The sequence below is a fragment of the Chamaea fasciata genome, unplaced genomic scaffold (genome assembly GCF_029207755.1).
Source record: "Chamaea fasciata isolate MVZ Bird 193981 ecotype frontalis unplaced genomic scaffold, bChaFas1.0.hap1 SCAF_10, whole genome shotgun sequence".
Classification (NCBI taxonomy): Eukaryota; Metazoa; Chordata; class Aves; order Passeriformes; family Sylviidae; genus Chamaea; species Chamaea fasciata.
Genome location: NW_027094095.1, coordinates 31,281,933 through 31,303,535, shown reverse-complemented (window position 1 = coordinate 31,303,535; position 21,603 = coordinate 31,281,933). Strand labels below are relative to the sequence as shown.

General features: G+C 49.5%; 1 protein-coding gene across 2 annotated transcripts in view; it reads right to left on the bottom strand.

Annotated features, from left to right (window-relative positions):
- Window positions 1-21,603, bottom strand: part of PDE4B (phosphodiesterase 4B) — a 157,676-nt gene that overhangs the window by 41,770 nt on the left and 94,303 nt on the right. For both annotated transcript variants that reach the window (XM_066192994.1, XM_066192995.1), the window contains 3 exons: window positions 19,850-19,886; window positions 19,691-19,761; window positions 15,031-15,080 (listed from right to left, as the gene is read on the bottom strand). In XM_066192994.1, coding sequence (XP_066049091.1) covers window positions 15,031-15,080; window positions 19,691-19,761; window positions 19,850-19,886 — 158 coding nt within the window. The remainder of the gene's footprint in view (window positions 1-15,030; window positions 15,081-19,690; window positions 19,762-19,849; window positions 19,887-21,603) is intronic.

Sequence of the window (21,603 nt, the reverse complement as noted above, 5' to 3'; positions counted from 1 at the left end):
TCATTATCTCCGCGGCTGGAGAAGCCGCTGGGTTTGGCCGGGCTTGGTGGGGATGGAGCTTCCCACTGGAACCAGTCCTTCGGTGGCATCAGCCAGGTGTGGGAACCCTGGGCACTGAGAATTCCAGACTCTCTGTGCTGACAGGCTCTGACCCCCAAGCAAACTCTGCATTGGACCTGAGGCCGTGGAAAAGGCTCCCAAAATTGAGTGACAGCTCTGGGATTGTGGGTGCGGGGTTTGGATAGAAGGGTGTGATAGCACAGGGGGGAAAACACAGAGTTTAAGGGTTTAGAATACAGTAATATATATATAAAGCAAGATGGAGGATTTAGGGCAGAGGCTGTCTTTCTTTTTCACCTTCTCCTCCATGGGTCTGGGTGATGTTTTGTAACTGGGTAGAAAAATCCACATTGTGGGCCAGGGGTGGTTGGCTATTGGGTTAAAAGTCAAAATAATTCAGGTGCCATTTCATAACTGGACAGTTTATCCTTAAAAGGCCTTGTAGAGAGAGAGAGATGAGGTTCCATTTTTACTGTTAGCTAGAAGTGCTGTAGAACCCACAGCGTGTGAGAATGTAATATAGATAATAACTAATAAACATCTGAGTCCGAACAAGAAATTCATCTTGAGCATTTAATCCCCGACTCTGGCAGAAAAGAAGATAAAATGCAACAGCCAGGGTCCCCAGGGGTGGGCAGCAGGGCACCCAGAGCGCCAGCACCATCACCCCTTGCAGGAGAGGATGGGGATGAGGCAACCAGGAGCTGGGACAGCACCTGGGATAAGCCCAGCTGGGCCGGGGCCTGGCTGAGCACCAGAAAATGAAGCTCTAAACTGACACGGGACTCCATTGGGGGTCTGGCTGTAGTTTTTCAGGAAGACCTTGGGATATCCCCCACAGACACCTTGAAACCAGACTGAAAAATGCAGGGATGGGGCTACTCAAGTCTTGTCTTTCCAAGATCCCAAACGTTGCCGGGAGCGAAGGACCTGAGCTTCAACGGGCATTGCAGAAGGTGTTTCACCAGGAACCTCCATTCCCACACAACAAACAACACCAACATCTCCAACAGAACGTTGGGAACACCAGGAAAGGAGCAGCAAATAAAAAGTCTTGCTCCTGAATGAAACTCCAAAAGCACTTTTATATCAATTTTGCGTGTTTTGATGCGTCTGATTGTACATCAGCCAGTGTAAAGCTCAGCTTTGAAGACGCTACAGGAAGAGATGAAAGCCGCAGATTCCCAAAGCCAAGCTCCACTTGCAGCTTTCGCATGACAATGAGGTGCAAAAAACGAGGCGTGAACACCAAGAACACCTAAAGGTGGCTGATAGAAGCTGCTGAAGCTTCCCAAAGAGGTAATTTCTGATGTGGAGATAAGCCTAAAGGTTTAATCTGAAATGCTAACGAGGAAGGAAAACTGGAGACTTTCAGAGGAAGGATTTCGGCTGGAGATAGCATCTCCTGTAGGGTGGGATGGTTTCGCCACGAGGCAATCCCGTTTCCCAGTGTCCTTCCCCCCGCGGGGAACAATGCGGCCGAGGGGCCACAAATCAGGGGGGTAAGTGACAGTGCTTTTCTGGTGCCAAATGGAAGTAACAAAATGCAGGAAGCAATGCCCTCAGATGTCACTTAGCAGCGCTCTCACCGGGGAATCTGGGAACGGGATTTGCCTGCATAGTAGGAATTCCTCGGTCCACCGAGAGGGAGAAGCAGAAATGGCAAGAGAGGCGGAATCTAATCGCGGCCTGTGGAACGAACGGGAAAGATTCCTGGGTTCCAACTCGATCTCAGGGTTTGGCACATTATCCTTTCACTGACCACGCTGATTCCTCCTTGCCCTGAAGGATTCTTGCCTCAAGCACGAGACGGGAGGAAAAACAGGAAGCAAGAGAGGAATTCTCCTACTCAGGGTCTGACAAGGAGTGCAGAGGATGGAGAGTGCACACGAGCAAGGGAGCTGCAAGGAGAACACTGGGAGTGATTTTGTAGGCAATTTAACACACTTGGAGCACATTGCTGGAGACAGAATTTCCAGGGTCGTGATGGGTTTTTAAATTTAGTGAAGCCCCGTCACAGCTTTACTCCCCTCAGTGCCCACAGAGCAGTGAAAAGAGCCCAGAGAGCTGCAGACTGGGATGGAGACGGGTTTGGATGGGAAGGAAGCCTCCAGCCCAGCCCTAGAGCTGAGCCCGAGGATTTCAAACCCCAATCCCAACTGCCTGCACATCACGGCGTGCCCACATCGTGTTTTTGTTTCTCCAACTAAACGAGGCCAGGCTGGGTCACAGCCAGAACATTTTACTGTGCGAGCAGGAGTGTTTTCTTCCCGAGCGCACGTGAGCGCAGGAGTGTGAGAAAGCCCTGGAAAACTCAGGATATGATGACGCAATGACCTGGGTACCCACCTAGGATTTACCTGGGCACTGCATTGTCTCATTTGCTACATGTGCGAGAGCGCTGGGGAGCTCACACGTGCGGGGGAAACCAACTTGGATCCTGGAAGCAACATCCTTGTGCTAACGAGGTGCTCCACCTAAACTAATTAGCCCTGCCTTTCAACAGCCTTAATTAGGTGGGGCACCGTCCTGGGCTGTTGTGGCTGGACGGCTTCCGGTTCTGGAGCTGGCTCAGCCACAGCCTGGCCGAGGATTCTCACCAGGAGCTGGCTGTGCTGGAGAGGGGCTCTCCTTGTCCCAAACTCCTCCCTCCACCCTCACCTCTGTGCAAAAACACCTCCTGCAGCCCTTGCAGGAGCCCCAAACCCTCCTCCTCCTCTGAAAGCTCGAGATGACTTTCACAAGAGGCCCACGGCACGGAAGGAACTCCCCAGCCAGACCGCACAGCAACGATCTGAGCCCGACCAGAGGAAAAAACAACCCCAAAGTCTGAGAGAGGCAGAGGATTAACTGTGCTCTGTGTCACCCTCTCACAAGAGTTTGGCAAACCACGAGCAGAAAGAAAGGTCCTCGCTTGGATCTGCCCCCAAATCCAGGCGTTGCTTTCGTCCCCAGGCCCGTCTGGAGCCATTAAATCAGGTTTTAACCTGGAGATAATAAAACTTCTGGTCTGAAGAGTCTGTCAAGAGTGAAAGTCCTTTGTGGTGAAATAAATGCTGGAGTAGGAAATGGAGGAGGAACCTCAGGGATGAATCCTGGAAGTTCAAAGCACAATCCTGGATCGACCTGAAAAGCTCCCCTTGGCCATCGGCACTGGATGCAAAGACAACGTTTATTAATAATCCTGAGCTCCTCATAAGGAGAATTATTCAGAACTGTTAACCAAGGGCCAGAGCAAGGCTGCTCACGTCACCTGAGCCACGTAGAACAGGCCACTGGTAAAAACTTAGACCTGTTCAAATCAGGTTCCTTGGCTCCTGGGAAGGTTAAAAGGTTACAGTTTAACACTAAATTTGCCTCCGTTTCCTCTCAGTTTAATTTCCTGAAGTTTCTCAACATGAAAATTGAGAATGTGGCTTTGGGAAGCATCCCAGCCATAATCCACAGGAATTCTTTAAGACACGCAGCACCCTTTGTGTCCCCGTGCCTTGCTCAAGACAGGACACAAAGTCACCCCTTACATTTTAGAGCAAGCATTTCAATGATATTAATTACAAAATATAACAAAATGGTGGGGTTTGGGTTTTTTTTTTTTTCATGGCTAAATGTAATCACGTGAAAGCATTATCTTTTAGGATGCTTTAGTTAGGAATTTTAATCTGTTTCCCTCCAATAGGTATTTGATGTACCCAAGGGGGAAATGTCGAGCTCGCCGATTCACCTCGGCTGAACTTCGTGCCCTCGGTTTGCCTCTCCCCGAAATGCCAGGGACTGTCATCCCTCAGCTGAAATCCAGGGGTATCTGCAGGCAGCAGAGTCACCCAAGAATGCAGAATGTTGCAAAAAACGGCCTGTTTGGACCGATGGGGCTGTGGAGCGAAGCCGTGAGTCAGCGCTATCGGCGGATCTGGGATTGCAGCGCGGGACACGGCGCCAGCTCAGGGAGCACAACCAGCACAGAGGGCCCGGACAATCTCAACTTCCTAACCCACAACCCTCCAGCTTTTAAAAATGCAGACTATTTTGCATGTGAGCTGGGTGGTGGCTCCTCAAAACATACAGGTTTAGTCCACCCCCACACCGTAACTCTGATTTTGGGGTGAGCCTCGAGCCCCAAACTCAAAATCCTCAGCGGCTGACAGCAGAGCTCAAACATCACCGTGCTAATCCTGGGTATTCATCTCCCTCAGTGCACAGCTTGTGACTCACTGGCCTTTCTGTTTCCCCAAGTGCACGTAGAGCTTTTGGAATAATCTGCTGAAAATCACGGAGTGAGTCCCACGGGGAACGGGGTGGGGAGGAAGAGGGAGATGATGGCAGCAGCCTGCAAAGCAGCATCATTTGTTTTGACAGCTTTTAATGTTCCATATTAAACCCTGCACGTGCTGATCTCCACCTGCGAGCTGAGGCCAGCACACCCTGGCTGTTTAAAAGGTGTGTTTGGGACGTGGCACCAGCTCTGCCCTGAAATTACCAGGGAAACAACATCAGGTTCATTCCCTGATTGCGGTTATCCATAAGCAGCATTTGACATTATAGAACACCAGATATTAATTTATTTGTAGGTTTTTTTCTAGATCTGGACTACTTTGGCCAAATGTGAGGATTCTGAGTACTGTATGACAACATTCCTCAAACCTGGGCTCAGTCCTGACCCAAATCGGGTTTTCTGCACCACAGAGATGCCTGGAAGGGGCAGATGGGGACAAACGTGGCCCAGGAATGACAGGCAGGCTCGAAAGAGTAACCACTCCCCGAATGGCTGCAGCCAGCCCTTCACTCTCCAAAACCATTTGATTAAAGCCCTCAAAATACATTTATTTAAGCACCTCGACCTGAGTTCAAGGAAATCAAAATGTCAGCATTAAAAGCACCTCTTATTAACAATTCCAGTTCAAATATCAGATTGAACGGACGTGGGAATGGAAATGTTCCCCACTGAAGGTCAGCTATGGCTCAGCCTGCTGGGGATTATTCCAGGGGTTACTTTTCCTGCTCTAAGTTTTACACTCTGGGGCATTTTCCAGAACTTCTTCCATTTAGCAGCGTAAGAGGCACCTGGTGTCAGCCTCGGCCAAGGTCTCTGCGCTGTCACTCACACTGTCATGAACTCTGAGCAGGAAATTCAGCACAATTCACAGAGTCTGGGCGGATCTCAGGCTGATTTCAGCACATGACTCCCCACTCGAGGCAACGTGCACCAGGAGCTGTTCTAGCAGCACTCGGAGCCACATTTGGAAGTGTTACAAAACAGGGAGCAGCTGCTGCTGGAAAACGTGGTGTGAGCAGCATCTCTGCTGGGGTCCCTCCTTCCTGACCTGGAGAGGGAGAGGAGCAGCTTTTTGGCTTTTACCTGCACGGGACGTTGAAAAGTTCTGTGCAATAGGCTTGAAACTCAGGGAGCTGCAACAGGAATTTTGGGAAATACCCTGCCTGAGGAGCTGGGATTCAGATGGAGGCCCAGCAGGATTTGAGGAGGGGCTGGATGGGGATCCTGTCCCGTAAAGTCTAAACCAGAAACACTCCAGTTCAACTGGAAACTTCTCCCTGGAGTTCTCTCTTCTTCAAGAGGGTGTTGGGGAAGAAAAGGGAGGAAAAGATTTCACAGCTGTCAAACGCCAGCAAAGCCTATTTCCAACGAATCCTGTCCTTGTGTGTGTTTATTCTTTTTATTCTTGGAATTTTCTTAGCAGGACTGGCCCCACGCTGTGCTCAGTGACAATCCCCACAGCACAGACGTTATCCCACATCCTCTTGGGCTGTCCCAGACCAGCACAAATGCTCCCAGCATGGATCCAAACGTCCTGTTCTCGAGTCAGCAACAGCAGGGACACGATTTTGGGTCACTTCTTGTAAAAATTTGCACAGGGAATGAGGCAGGGAGGGAGGGAAGAGGCGCAGGAAAACAGGCTGGCCTTTCCACTTCCCAGAATTCTCCCCTGGTTTTTCAGAGAACACAAAGATCGCTCTGACCAGCTCCTGCTTTTGTCAGCCTAATATCTGGTATTTAAAGAAAAAGACATTGCTTGTAAAATGTGACATTTCAGAAGCACTTTTGCTATGAAGTGCTAAGCCTGACAAACCTCCCTAACACACGCCTGAGGCACGAAAGGTCTGACTGGAGTCGACCCACTTGGAATGGAAACTTTGGGGTGTCTGGAATCTGCTCCAAGGGACCTGGCAAGCTGCAGCCAAAAGCCTCTCTCCAAATGCTTGGAGGCTTTGAGGTCCAGGGAAAAAGTCTGTTTCAGAAAGCTTTTGAAGAGTGTGAAGGTGTGGTGGGGGAGTTTAGCACGCACGGATGATTAATTTGCTCCTGGAAAGGGAGATTTCTGACAGCAGGATATTTATACTGGAATATCTACATTAAAATGCACAGCTCCTTTAAAATTCAATTTAACCATGGTGTTCCTTAGCACTGAATAATGGATCTTGGATCCCAGCTAACGTCGGGGTTGGGTCCCAGCTCCTGGCTCATGTTTGTCACTTCCAGAGGCACAGTCCTGATTACAAAATCAAAAGATATTAATTGTCAAATCAACACCCTGCAGGAATTTGAAAGGGTTTTTGTTTGTTTGTTTGTTTGTTTTTTTTTTTAATTCTGAGTTCCTAAAAAGATTCTGTGCTTGAATGCACAGCAAAGCCAGTCAATGCCACCTTTAGATGTGAGAACATATCCCACAGGGAGAAGTGTATTTAAATAGCTTCTAAAGGCTACTGCTTAAAACACTTAAATGTTGGTAATCCTACATACTGACAGTGAACTGAATGAATTTTGAATGAACCGACAGGTTTGATTAATAACCATAAATAATTAGCAGCTGTTTCCTTTCTGTCAGAAAAGGTATGGCAATTAGAGCATCCTCAAGGCTGTCATTTACACAGGCACCTCTTGGAGCAAATATTCCAACGAAATGTTTCATTAACTCTTAGTGTAACATTCCTCCCCGCTTGCACAATGATGGTCACATTAATCAGCACACCTTGCAGGGCTGCAGAAATCATTTTTTGTTCGTCAGGAGATGAAACTGGTGATAAAAGCAGAACATTTCTGGGCGATTGGAACATCGAAACGATCGATATGTTCATTGTTCAGTGCCACTGTTTGGCAACTGCTGAGCGTGAATCAGAATTGATGCAATTCCATATGGAATAGAGGGAAAAGTTCCAGAGCAGCCCTTTGCTTCCTCTTTCGATTCTACCTTGATTTTTTTAAAGCTCTGAAAGTTTTAATCTTTGTAACTGTTATTTTGTAATCGTGGAGTCAAGTTTGGTGAGCGGAATGTCCCTGCAGAGGACAGCAAATTCCAATTCCGTCCTTCAGGAACAGCACTGTCCCTTCTCTATATTCCCCTCCAACCTGCAACCAGCCCCAGCTCCCACCAAGACAAAAAACTACAAAAAAAAAAAAATATTTGGGAATTCCTGCCCAACTACGAACCAAATGATTTGGCTGCTGAGAATCAAAAGACAACATTAGAAACCTTTTTTAAAACACAAGAAGAAAAGCAACTTCCACTGGGAATCAGATCCTGCAGGAGGACAAAGGACTGGCCTTTGGGGCTGGCTGTGGGATTTGGGCAGTGCGTTTCCCTGGGAATGTCTCCACAGTTTGGATTTTGGGTGCAGCCTGTCCCTCTCCCGTGGTGTGTCCAGCACACAACGCTCTGCGCTGAGCTCAGCCTGGGGGAGGAAGGAGAAACTTCTCCAGAGCTCTGGGGCCGAGCTGCTGCTGGGGGCTTTGGGGATTCACTGCAACTCCCAGTGCCTGGAAACGCTGTGACATGGAAGCTGAAAGGACTCAACCAGCTGGACAATGTTCACCCCTAAGGCACGCACACGCTGTGCCCTGCGACCTAAAAAAAACAACCCGGCCTGCCAGAGATTTGGTTTGGGTGGCTCTGTTTGGTTTAGTTCGGTTTTTTTTCTCCCCTCTGATCCAGGACACATCTCTGGTTCTCATCTGGAACTGATTCAGGAGTGCGCTGTGCAAATCTCCCCCCAGCAGCTCCGCTGGCTGTGCGCAGCGAACGAGGGCGACACGGATTTTATCAGCGCTGATATCAGCGATGATGACACAGCCCAATTGTCTCCGCAGGGTCATTGCGAAATGCGGCGGGATGGGAGCGGAGCCGCCAGCGCCTGACCTGGCCCCAAGGAGCAGAGTGGAGTCAGGGACTCCTAAATCTGGAGTCAAAAGCAGCCGAGGGATTTGTATTTCTCTTTATTCTGCACCGGTCAGGGTGTGGGAACCAGAGCCGTGGTATGAGATCTTAGAGTATTCCACGCACAAGCTTTCAAATTGGCTTTGGTGTATAAATGCCCCCAAAAAGTCGTGCTGTGTTTTGTACGTTATTGAGCCTGAAATTGTGAACGTGGGACTGAAATCAACTGGGGGGGGGGGGGGAAATTCTGCACTGAATTTCTGTAGGATTTGTATCTAACAGTTTTTGGATCAAAAAAAGTAAAAATTAAAAAGGCAAAATCCAAGAAGCCCTCAACCAATGGATAGGGGATTTGAAAAAGCACTGTAATAAATATACCATATCCTATAAATGCATTTTAGAAGCCTTTCAGAGGCCTTGGTGATGATAATACACATCACAAATACGAGACTGTGCCACTCCCAAGGTCCCTTCACCACCACGGAGGGGCTGCAGCTGCCTGGGTCACTCCCAAAGAAGTGATTTCTAAAGTGATTTAAGTGATAATTACTTAATGACAAGGTAATACTTACATTATTTATGCTTTCGACTTAATAATAATTACTTAAGGCCTGCAATGCAGACTTTTTTTAACTTAATTACAAAAAACTACTTAAACTTATGAAAAAAAGGAAAGTAAAAAAAAGAGATTTAGACAACACTTAAAACTCTTTATCTCACACGCATTACTATACACTAAAATCTTAAATCTGAGTTTTTCGCCCTATAAAATCACACAGTGCTATTTAAACCGCACACCAACAACCTCAATACTATTACCTAATCTTAAAAACCTATTCTAAAGTCTTAAATCAAATGTAATACTTAGAAGTTAGCACTTTTTGACACAAAAAGCCTAAAATTTTCGACCTCTAGAGTTCCAACCAAGAAGCCACCCGTCAGATAAAGCCCTTCAATAACCCAGGCTGGATTGATGGTTTATCCTGTGTAGCTGAGTGTGGGCTCATCAGTGAAATGAGTGTTTTTTTCAGGAAAAAAACCGCAGGGGTTTGGCTCTGCGACCTCTCCAAAACGCATCTCTGCTGATGTTACAACAGCCCTGCTCCTCCTGGCACGGCAGGGCTGCTCCCTCACCTGCCTGAGGATGCCACCTGTGTGTCCTCAGCTCCCAGCAATGCCTCAGGATTTAGCTTTTGTATTTTCCACACCCTGCTGAAAAAATACACACTGCTTTTTTTATACGCTGCTTTTTTACACGCTGCTTTAGTGCACAGCTCCAAAACCCCACGGCCTGTCAGCTGCAGTTCTCCCATTTTATTCAGACACAACAATTCCTCTCTAGGCCTGAGACTCAAGGACACCTCACTGTCACAGACCCTGAGAGATGTGAACAACAGTGAATTGGGGGGGGGCAAACTGAGAGTAAATGATTTCATCACCTGAAGCTGTAACTGGAGGATGAACCCCTGATATGTAAATGGACCGAATTTGTAATTGTAAGAAAAAAATCACCACCACTGTCCATCTTGGGTGTAGCCCCTATGAGGCTTTTGAGTGCCCAAGATGCATTGATTATAAACCTCTGCTTAATTCTGCCTAGCCTCTGTTTTAGTTGGTCATTTTAAGGCATCAGCACCCTCGGCAGCCCCTGCCCAGAGCCATTCCCGCCCGGGAAAAGGGACCCCGGCTATCTCGCAGGGCAGATGGAGCCTCGGGAATGCAGCAGGACAGCGGGAATGCTCAGGGACTCCCGCACACCCACGGCTGCAGGAGGCAGCTGGCCCCGGGGAGTGACAGGCTCCTGATGGCAGCAGCACGTGGAGCATCTTCATGTGACATCCACAGGTGGGGAGGAGGGGAAAACAGTTTTTATCCGTTGCTATGGAGTCGTGATTAGCTTGTGTGTCTTCAGAGCCTGCCGAGGAGAAATGAAGGCTATTTTCTTATATAGATGTCATGAAATCAATCCTGGCAGAATTTCGAGAGTCAAAGGCTAAGCAGGTTTGCCCGAATGCCTCGTGTCACTTGATACACAAATAAATCTAGCCAGGGGACCTGAAACAAGTGTCACTTGTCAGCCGGGGCCGCTCACAAAAATGACTTTTCAGTCTCGTTCGGAGCTGTTTATGCACACAGCAACGCAACAAACGCGTGTTCAATAAAACACAGCGATTACCTTCACCGGAAACGAGCCTCAGAAAACGGAGCAAAAAAACCCACCCTTATTGCGAAGGGTGACTTCAGAAGAAACTTTTTTTTTTTTTCTTTCCCCTTATTCTCTCCAAATGCTAAAAGCAAACCTGATGTTCTTCTTTTAAAATGTGTCTGCCTCTAGCTCTTTGGCACAGGTCGGCTGCTGGGAGGGCCGGCAATCTATTTAATGACTGCATTGACGTCAATAGCATAACTGAAATACTTACTAAGATGCATGAGTCCAACTTTCGGGGGGTGTGTTCGAGGCAGGCGGGCGCAACACGCGGAACGGATTCCCCGCAGGAATGAACTCCCCCCCTCGGAGAGCCGGGAAAGAGCCTCGGGATGGCCTTGGAGCCCTGGAGCTGTCTCAGCCCCGCTCGGAAATTCGCTCCGAAACGCTCTTTTAGTCTGACGAGAGGCGAGAATCGCTCTCAGCGCTCGGCTGGCCTCGTTTAGGCGCGTCATTAAGCTCATTAATCTACCTGATTTCTTAACACGGTTTTGGGTAGTTTCTGAATGATCTGCACCGCGTCTGCGCTGCATCCCTTAAAAATAATATCCGTAGGTGCTAACAAGGCTCCATTTGTGCGCGCAGGCTGGGGCTCTGTGGCTCAGCTGCTCAGGAACTCGTGGTTCCTCTGCACTCCTGTGAAAGCCCAGAGCACCCGCAGCCATTTGACTTTTACAGTCGCTCTCCAAATCAAAAGGTCAGATCTTCAGCCGAGCTCCCAGCAAAGGAAGAGAATTTCAAAATGAATCCTCTCCTCTGTGTGTGTGCCCAGAGCCGTTCTGCACGTGCCAGGCAGAGGAGGATGGTGCAAGAGCAGCAGCTCCGTGCTGATTACTCGGGATTCAGAGATGTTTGTAAGGCAGAGCTCAGCCGGCTGCACAAGGCTCCTTAACTCCGGCAAAAACTTGGGGCCCTCAGCAGCGCGAGCATTATCCAGCCTTTGTTTATGCTTTACACAAAGGTTCGTGCACGAGTCTGTGTACGTCCTACACCCACAGGAAAAAATGAAAGACTACGGGTTTGGAGGTCGTGTAAAGGCATGTGAGAAGTGCAGACAAACGTGCCGAGGTACAGGAAAGCAGGGCTGAGGCATAAGCAAGAAAAACACCGACCCTTCCCTCCCATCCCCAGAGAGGAATTTGAACAAGGCTTTAATCCCCTGAGCCCTGAAATGCTGTGGGTGACATCTCCCGAAGGGCTGCACCCCCCGAGCCCGGGGCTGCGGCAGATCAGCAGTATTGTGTCACTAATTGTGAGGAGAACTGTCATCAGTGAGTGCTGAGAGTATCCAAGGGGATCTTGAGAAGAATCCCTGCAAGACCCACACAGTCTGGGAAAAACTCGGTGCTGCTTGATCCATAACTCTGTGCTTTGCTCCTGTCACCACTGGTGACATTAGATGTGGCAGAGGATCAAACAGGAATGGGAAAACACTGTCCACCCCAGGATTGATGGTGTGGGAACAAAACAGGCTGGGAAAAGTTCAGCCCAAATTTGTGGCTTTGGCTGACGGTGGCAGCCAGTGAAAGGTGATTTAATTCAGAGGGAATAAGGGTCACTGAGGGGAATAAATATGGAAGAAGGGACAAAACCAAGCAGGAAAAGCCAGAGTTGCTGCTGGTTAAAGGTGTTATTGGTTGAATCATTGGGTAGGAACTGCAGACCTTTCACTGGGGCCAGGGGAGGGGAGAGCTGGATGGAGAAGAGAAGGCGCCGATGGATTCCTGAGCCCAGGGTGGCACAAAGGTCACCGAGAGTAACTGTGGCAGAGGCCACACTCAGCAGGAACAAAGGGACAGGAGAAAGAACCCTCAGGAGAGAGCACCCTCAGGGACACTGTGTGACAATGTGTGTGATGTCGTTTCAGTAACCCAGAGGTGGCTGAGCAGCACCGTCCTGCCCTGGCCCTGCACAGCTGCTGGGGATGTCACACACCACACAGGAACCCCGCAGCATTCCCACCATCCTGCCCAGCTAATTAAGGACTGATGGACCCTTTTTGCTATGGCTTTGTATTTCCATGTTACGGTGTCTCGGGTAATTCATAAAAGCGAGTTTGTGCGTTCCTGTGAGCTGCAGTTATAACAAAATAACAGGAAAAATCTGCCAGATTTACTTCAGCTGATACCAAGGACAAAACACAGGATGTTCAATCCACATTCCCCTTCCTTCTCTGGCTGTGCTTGCAAGGTTAAGAAAGCTCTGAAACTCACGGTGACACCAGCAGTGCCTTTCAGAGCCCTTTGTCCCAGGAAAAACCCGGCCAAAAGTTTTCCTACTTAGAAGAAAATGAAAGCAAAAAAAGAGTTTCCTCATTTCACCACAGCTCAATTATTCCACCACGGGCCTGGGTCCTCAGTGATGCAACAGCAGCAGCAGATTTGGCTGTTGTTGCTTGGGAAATCCTGGAATATTCCAGCTGGAGTAACTAGCTGGCAGTGTATTCCTTGCAGTGCAAATGCTGGATGCAATTTGCCTCCCTCCAGGGTAATTTTATTAATGCAGTCTTGTTTGCTTTAAGCCCTGAGTTCTGTATTTCTCAGAACAGGATATAAATCACCCCATTAATGACAAATCAAAGGAGACATCCACAAGCTGCTCACGGTGATGTCAGCGGGTTGTGGTAAAGCCATGAATCAATGGGTGACTTTGGAGGGTTAAAATCAAACTCCAAGCTTCCACAAATCTCGTGAATCTAAACCCAGTTCCTTCCAAATGCTGTCTTTTATCTAGAGAGATGTGAAGCAGCCTGGTCCCAATCAAAACACCACTGCTTCCTTCTGCAAAACCTCCAGGAAAAACACCCTGCATCCTCCCCACCGCTGGCACAGAACTGGAAGGGTTCTGATAGGAAAATCTCTCCTCGTGTTCATCATTTCCAAGCAGAAGCTGTCAAAGGGGGGGAAAAAAGGGTGCAAACACTGAAAAAATTTCCTTAAAAGTCTCTGTTCTTGCTGAATTAGATGGAAACTTCCTTAGAGAGTCAAGGGTTGTGATTGTTTTCTGCTGCCTGGAAAGGAATTCAGTGTGCGACAGTGGCTGTGAGGAGGCAGAGGAAGGCAATGACCTGAATTTAACCAAGAACCTCAGGATTTTCTACCAATAATGCCAATATTGGCTGCTTTGATGTAGGAAATCTCACCGTTTTCTATTAATCTCAAAAATGTATCTCCTTCTTACCTACAGAGTGTCACCATTTACTGAATCTGTAATGATCCAACTCACTTTTTAAAATTTTATCTGAAGATTTCACCTAAAAGCAGTGAAGACTCGTTGTTAAAAACCTCTTTACTTGAGGGGCCTCAAATCCAGCCTTTACAAGGCAACACAAAACTTGCTCTACAGTTCTGTGTGTCAAACACTTCATTCCTAAAGGAATTTTCATGTGTTCCCAGCATTAAAAGCTTGGATCAGCTAAAAAGTACCAAGCGTCCTACAGCTCTCATTGGAAATGATGTAGAAAAATATCCCCGAAGTGTTAAAAAGTTGAGAGCAATTCTTTCCACGGAAAGTGTTAAGAAAATTAACCTAAAAAATTCCTGGAAGGGCATTCTCTCCTCGTTATTAGATTGTCTAACTTACAGAAACTGGTCTATGGAAAGCCTAGGAAATTTTCCAATTTTTTTTTCTTCACACAGGCATAAATTCAAACCTCGTTAGACCCAGCTTTAAATCAGGCGATGAGCTGCATTCCTGCTAGCTGTGACAGAAAGAGAAGGAGTTTAAGATTGTGCTGTCCAGTTTTATTTTTGCACCAGAGGTTTCCATCTCCCATTAACAAGTTTGGAGGAACCTAATCTGGAAGTGTGCAGGACTCTGCGTGTCCCCTGAGAATAAATAACACACAGCAGGAAACGATAGTTATCCAGCCTTCACATGCTGTGAAAATTAAGCTTTATTAAGTCCCTCCAAGCATGTAATTATTGGAAAGGCTGAGATTAAACCTTACAAACGGGCACTGCTCCAAATCTTATCTCCTTCTCTCTGGAGTAACCTTTGAATTAGCGCAAGTAGGGCCAGCTCTGATCCTGAGCGGGGTTCTACAGACCCTCAGCTTGGCTAAACCCGGGTGCCAAAGCAAATAAACCTGTCCTAAGTAATCAGCTTCTGCTGCTCAGCCCTGTCCTTCCCCCCTTTCCCTGCCCAGCAGCCCTCATGGTGCTGCCCACCCCACCTTGCCCTGGCACCCCCTTCCCAGCAGGAAGCCGAGGAAGTCTCACCCAGGAGAGGTTTGAGTACACAGATCACATGGAAACAAACTGAAATAAACAGAAAAAAAAAAAGACCCAGCTGTGTCTGAGCCTGTTCAAGGCTCGTGGGCTGGGGCTTGTCCAGGCCTGTGCTCACAGGGACTCACAAGAACAGCAGCCACTGTGGCCGTGACTATCAAACCAAAATCATGTTCATCTCCTGTGCTAATACACCAGCCGAAACCCCAAACCAAACGATTAAAATAACAATATTTGGAGCCTGATAGCTCTCCCCTATGGGTTTTGCAGGAGGAAGCCAGAACTGCACCGGGGAGGGGGCAGAAAAGCAGCTGTGAGCAGAGCTGGGCAATAAATGTGTGTACAGCCCATCCCCAAACCCCACACGTACCTTGTAGGTTCACTCTGGAGACAGGTGGCTGACTCGTGGCTGGAGATCTCCTAAGAGGAATAAAGAATTCTCTGTCAGGAGGTGGGATTTTATCTTTCCAAACCCTGCCAGCTCCCTCAGTTAAAAATCCATGTCCATTCTCCCCAAAAACCCAAACAATTCACAAAGATTTGTTAGGAAAAGCCAGAGATGGCTGGTCCCTGCCTGCATTTCCACGAGCTGGAAATGAGGAGAAATGTGCCACCATCCCATTGGTGCTGCCTTTGCAACTTTGTGCTCAAAACAAGCCTGAAGGCAGCAAGGGCCAGGCTCTGGTGGCTCCCCCACGGTTCAAGGCCTTTTGCCATAAAGTTTTTCCCTACAGAGCCTGGAATGGACCCTGAAGTGATGTCAAACTGCTGCAAGGCAATGCCACAGGTAAGGTCAGAAATGTGCCTTTAAACCCTGCAGGTAACGCTGGAATTGCTCCTGAAGCGAGGAAGAGGATGCTGCGGTCATTATTGTTTAACTCTTGAAACAGCTGAAGGACACTTTTTGCACTCTGAGCAACAATTTCAGCAGCAATTGAAATGAAATCGGGATTTCAATCCAATTCCTGGATTTTGGAGGGGCCAAAAGCTATTTGAAAAAAAAAAAAAAATGGTTCAAGTCAAGCCAACAGGGTCTGACTGGAAAAAGGTGCAGGTTCTCTCCCAACGTCAACACAGCTCCCTGTGAGACGTGCCAAACAAAACTGCTAATTTTTCAAGCTGAAACCATCACCAGAGACTTGTTTTTTAAAGGAGTTAAAAAGAGTTGACACCAAAATCAAGACACTTCAGCTTGGATTGACTGCAGTGCTTCGGGCTGACCAAAAACGAAACTTTGGGCTTCTGCTTCCCTAAGAAGTTTCGGATCCATTTTAACTGAAGCCAGATTTCCCCACACTCTCCCTTCGCCAACCTCCTTCCTAACCCCAAATTTCGGAGTCAGCCGCTGAACTGCACCATCCATTATTCGCCAGCTCTCCTTTGAAGCTCGAATCAAAGCAGGCGGAGCGGCTCAATTGTGCTGCAATTGTAGCTCGGGGGGGTTCTTCAGAAGTGCTCCGGGAAGGCCTCGCTGCCCGGGTGAGGTCTGGAGAGCAATTCCAGCCCTCCGAGCCGCCGGGCTGCACAGCCCGCTGCCGGCAGGAGCCTCCCTGGCATCCAAAGGCTGCTCCGGCAGGATGTGCAGGACCCAGGCGCTCTGATGGGTTCAGCACAGGGCACACGCGTTGGGCGCTCGATTCCCTGCAAATGTGCCCCGACCTGCCTCTGCTGAGCCTTTGAAAAGCCAAATCTCGAAATCTCTAAAAAACAGAAACTCCCTCGAACAGGGACACCACGCCACGGCTGCGGCACTGCCAGAACCGAGGGATCCAAGCCGCAGGGATCTCCAAAGCCTGAGCTGCACAGACATGCCTTTGGGGCGGCGGGGAGGGATGAGCCGCTGTTCCGTACGGTATTCCCCGCTCCAGAGCCGGCATCGCTCCCGCCATCCTCAAACCCGCGTGCCCATCCTGTTGTCCCGGCGGGGTTGGAGCAGCGAGCTTTGACAGCGCTGTCCCTTCGCAGCCACCGCAGCGCTCCCGCTGCCCGCTCCTCCCCTCCTGCCGCAGGGCATCACACGGAGCAGGCTCCGGATGCTTCCCGACCGCGTCCTGGGCTGCAATTGCCAAACTCCGGCACTCCAAAGCCATTAATCACCCTCTCCTCTTTTCCAATCAGGAAACTGCCTCAAGAACCCTGACGTTAAAGTCCAAAAATTATGACCGCCAGTTGTTTTTTGGTTTGGTTTTTTTTTTTTTTTTTTTTTTTTTTTTCCTCCAGGCCTTAACATTCATCTTTTCCAGCAAATACGTGGGACAGCGTCCTCTTTTTCCTCGCTCGGGCCAGGAGGGGCAGAGGAGGAGGAGGGAAAAAGAGCGGAGGGGTTAAAGGAAAGCTGAGATTCTCATGATCCCCAGAGCAGAAGATTCAGTAAAATATCACATATCATGAGACATATGATAAAATCATGAGCTGGCAGCATGGCTGTAACCCAGCAGAGCTCTTTGGAAACTGTGCAGGAAGCTCTGCAGCACCTGGAAGCACATTCTGCCATGGGTTGAGATGTTTGGCACGGGACGGTTTAAAAATTTAATGCCTTTTACTTTGGCCAGGCAAACGACTTTATACCTCAATCAAATCTGGGAATGTTTTCCAAAGGACACTGTAAGATGCCTGTGTGTCCTACAGGTTACACCCTCACTTCCTCCCGGCCCTGTCCAATTTCAGATTCCTTATTAGGAACCGCCAAAATGCCTGAGCTTTCCAAAAAAGCAAAGCTTAAAAAACCCCCCCCCAGGAATATTTAAGCCATCTGGTTTTTTATTAACCTCCATCTTGGAATGCAGCGGTTCCTTCCCATCAAAATTTGCCAACGGGAATCAACAGGAGGAAAAACCTCACGCCCGGATAAAATGCTGGGCTTTATGTAAAATAAAGATTGTGAGCTGGTGGCGGGCACCAGGTGATGCCACGCATGCCTGGTGTCCCACTGAGGACATCCCTGCTCCTCGTCCTTCCCTTCTGGAGCCAGAGGGAGCGAGCAGCGCCCGCCAGTCCCAGGGTGGGATCGCTGGGATGGGTGGGTGCACACCAGACCTCGCCAGGAATGAATGATGTTGGTTCGAGGCTGAACAGCTCTCCTGGGGCCAAGCAGGCCAGAGGATGAGGATGACTGGCTCAGTATAAATAGCCAGGGGGAAACGGTGGTTCCGGACAAAGGCCTGAAAAGGAGTTTGTTTGGTTCCTCCTGTTCAGCAGGTAGAAAAAACAACATCCTCCTCCTGAGTGCATCACCTTCCTCATTCAGAGTAATCAGTGTCAAAGGAAGTGATGCGGGATTCAGTTCTCTGCGCAGCCTTCTCACAGCTGAGCTCCAGGATGCTGCAGCTGGGAAATCCTTGTTGTCCCCGGAGCCCCAAGTGTGGGGTGCCCCGCTTTTGCCATCCGCCCTTTGGCCATGAACAACGCACGTGAGACTGACTCAGTCGGGTAGAGCCTGTGCTGATAACACCAAGTTTGGGGGTTTGATCCCTCTGTGGGTCAGTTAAGAGTTGGACTTGATTCTGCTGGATCCCTTCCAGCTTGGATAATCCTGGGATTGTTATTGCTTTGTGAAGGAGTGGTGGAAATGCAGGGGCAGGACCACGGCTTGACTGAGCAGAGATGATGCCTCTGCTCTGAGCTGGGCACATATGGAATGTTTGGGATAGCCAAGGTGGCAATGTGACGAAAATCATGGAATTGTTTAGGTTGACAGAGACCTCTGGGATCACCAAGGCCACCAGTGCCCCACGTCCCCAAGTGCCAAATCCTGCCAGGGATGGGGCTCAGCACTGCCCTGGCCAGTGTGCCTGGGCTGGACAACCCTTTCCAGGAAGAAACTCTTACTGATATTCAAATAAACCTCCCCTGGCCCAGCCTGGGGCCGTTCCCTCTCCTCCTGTCCCTGTTCCCTGGGAGCAGATCCCAAATCCCCCCCGGCTGTCCCCTCCTGGCAGGGAGTTGTGCAGAGCCACCAGGTCCCCCCTGATCCCCATTTCTCCAGGCTCAGCCCCTTTCCCAGCTCCCTCTGCCTCTCCCGGGGCTCCAGAACCTTCCCTTCCCCAGATCCATTTCCTTCTCACTCTCCAACTCCTCAATTTTTTTTTTTTTTTTTTTTTTTTTTGTGGTGTGGGGTCCCAAACTGCCCCCCACGATTCATGGTGGACATCGGACAAGAGGAAACACAACGCTTGCTCCTCAGGGAGGATCTGAGGGATGAGGTGATGAAGGGGCGAGGGGATGAGGGGACGAGGGGATGAGGAATGAAGGAATGAGGGGATGAGGGAATGAAGGGACGATGGGATGAGGGAATGAGGCTCAGTTGGGGGATGAGAGAATGAGGGAATGAGGGAACGAGGGGACAAGGGAATGAGGGGATGAGGGATGCGGGCATGAGGGCTGAGGGCATGAGGGATGACGGAATGAGGGGATGACGGAATGAGGGATGAGGGGACCAGAGGAGGAGGGAATAACGGAATGAAGGGATGATGGAATGAGGGAATGAGGGATGAGGGAATGAGGGATGAGAGAATGAGGGGTGAGGGGACGAGAGGATGAGGGAATGAGGGGAATGAAGCGATGAGGGAATGTGGGGAATGAAGCGATGAGGGAATGAAGCGATGAGGGAATGAAGCGGTGAGGGAATGAAGCGGTGAGGGAATGAGGGATGAGGGAATGCGGGATGAGGGGACGGAGGCCGTGAGGGAGGGGAGAGGGCGCCCCCTGGCGTGGCGCGCAAACCGCAGCGGACCGTGAGGCGATGGCGGGGCCGGAGGCGCCGTGAGGCGATGGCGGGGCCGGAGGCGCCGTGAGGCGATGGCGGGGCCGGAGGCGCCGTGAGGCGATGGCGGGGCCCGAGGCGCCGTGAGGCGATGGCGGGGCCGGAGGCGCCGTGAGGCGATGGCGGGGCCGGAGGCGCCGTGAGGCGATGGCGGGGCCCGAGGCGCCGTGAGGCGATGGCCGATGGCGGCTCCCCGGCCCCCGCCGCCCCTGCCCGGCCCCCGCCGCCTCCTCTTGTGGAAGAAAGGAGCTCAAAAAGCCAGGCTTACTTGTTGGAGGTGCCGTGTAAATTGGTGAGAAGCGTGAAGTTGTTCCTTACGCTTCGTAGGCTGGCCAGCACCTGAGGGAGACAAAACCCGCAAGTGTCACCTTCTCTGCTTGAACGCTTTAGAGAAATTATTTTAGAGGCCAACGTGCCACCGACTCACCTGGGCGAAAGGCGTGACGATCAGGTCGTCGCCATGCCTAAGGAAAAACGGAGAAAAATGTATAAATTTCCGTGCAGATTTATCTTCAAACAGAGCAAAATTCACCTCAGGGAATGAGCGTTTCCCCGAGGGGGTTTTCCTCACGAACAAAGCCGTGCAGCGTTTTAGTTAACACCACATAAAAACTTGTTCCTAATGGAAAGGTCACTGTGCGTATATCCAAAACAAGCGGCTGGAGCGAGCGTTCGGGCTGGGAACGCCAGGCAATAAAAGCCAGGAAATTCAAAAGTTGAGGCTCACGCTTGCACCGCGGTGGAAAAAAACCGACCGTAGTGGTGGGGGGAAAGGTCACCTTTGAATTTCCTGGCTTTTGTTGATCTCTGTCGCAGTCTTTAACCTTGTTCAGACGCCGGGTTTTGTCTGGCTGTTTTCATCATGGAAGATTCGAGCAGGAGTTGTGAGCAAAATACACCGTTGCCAGCAATAGGAGGGAGGAGTTTTTTGGGTTTTTTTTTTCCTTTTTGTTTGTTTGTTTGTTTGTTTGTTTGTTTGTTTGTGGTTTTTTGTGGTAGTAGTTACGATGCTTGTGCCTGTATGGAACATTCTGTGTGATTTACCTAACTGAGAGATGGCAGGGTACAGAATCATTGAAAGGTTTTGGATGGGAGGGAGCTTAAAGCCCATCCAGTCCCACCCCCTGCCATGTGCAGGGACATCTTCCAGTACTCCAGGTGGGTCCAAACCCCATCCAACCTGTCCTTGGACACTTCAGGGATCCAGAGGCAGCCACAGCTTCTCTGGAAATTCTATTCCAGGGCCTGCCCACCCTCCCAGCCAGGAATTCCTTCCTAATATCCACCTAAATCTACCCACTTACAGTTTAAACCCATCCCCCCTTGTCCAAAGAGGAATTCTCCCCACTGTGCTGCCACAGAGGTCATCCCCTCGTCCTCACTCAGTGCTATTATGTCTAAATTTAATTAAAATTGTCTCCACGCTGATGGAGACTCTCTCCCAAGTGCGAACAGAGCCTCGATGCCCACAGTGGATGGACACTTCAGCTGCAGACAGCCATGAATTTGGGGGAAATGATGGGATTCCCCCACCCCAGCACGCTGCTGGGAATTGCTACAACCCACCGCTTACGCCAAACACTATTTGCATAATTTGGAGTGTTTCCTTCAATAAATATTTACTCAGTTTTAACTCACAGCAGGGATATTTTCTTGCGGAATTCTCGTGGATCTGGCCAATACTCAGGTTTCCATTCCGTGACAAAACTTTCGCAACAGCTCGCCTCTGTTTAACGAGCACTTTTTTTCATCGCTTAAGGGCCACTTTGAAACTTTAAAATGTGCCTTTCAAAATAAAGGGCCGGGAATCCAGGACACTCTGTGGGAAAGGATCCTCTCGAGCTCAGCCATCTGTCTGGGCTCATTTTCCACTCAAATTCTAGGGAACAGCCCCCTAAACAGGATGGGGAGCAGCAACACTGTAAATAAAAGTGCAGCACAACTCCTCTGTCATTCCAGGATGCGGCTTTGAAAACTCTTCGGCTAAATTCTGGAGAAAATTTGAATATTTGAAGCACGGGACGGGAGAGGATGTCGGATCAGGAGGATGGGAGAGGAAGTCGGATCAGGACACGTTTTGCACATCCCAGCTACGAAATTCTCCAGTACCACCCATAAGCTCCTCTTAACAGAGCTCTGAGGATTAGAGCAGCACAGAGAGTGTAAAACAGGAGCTGAATT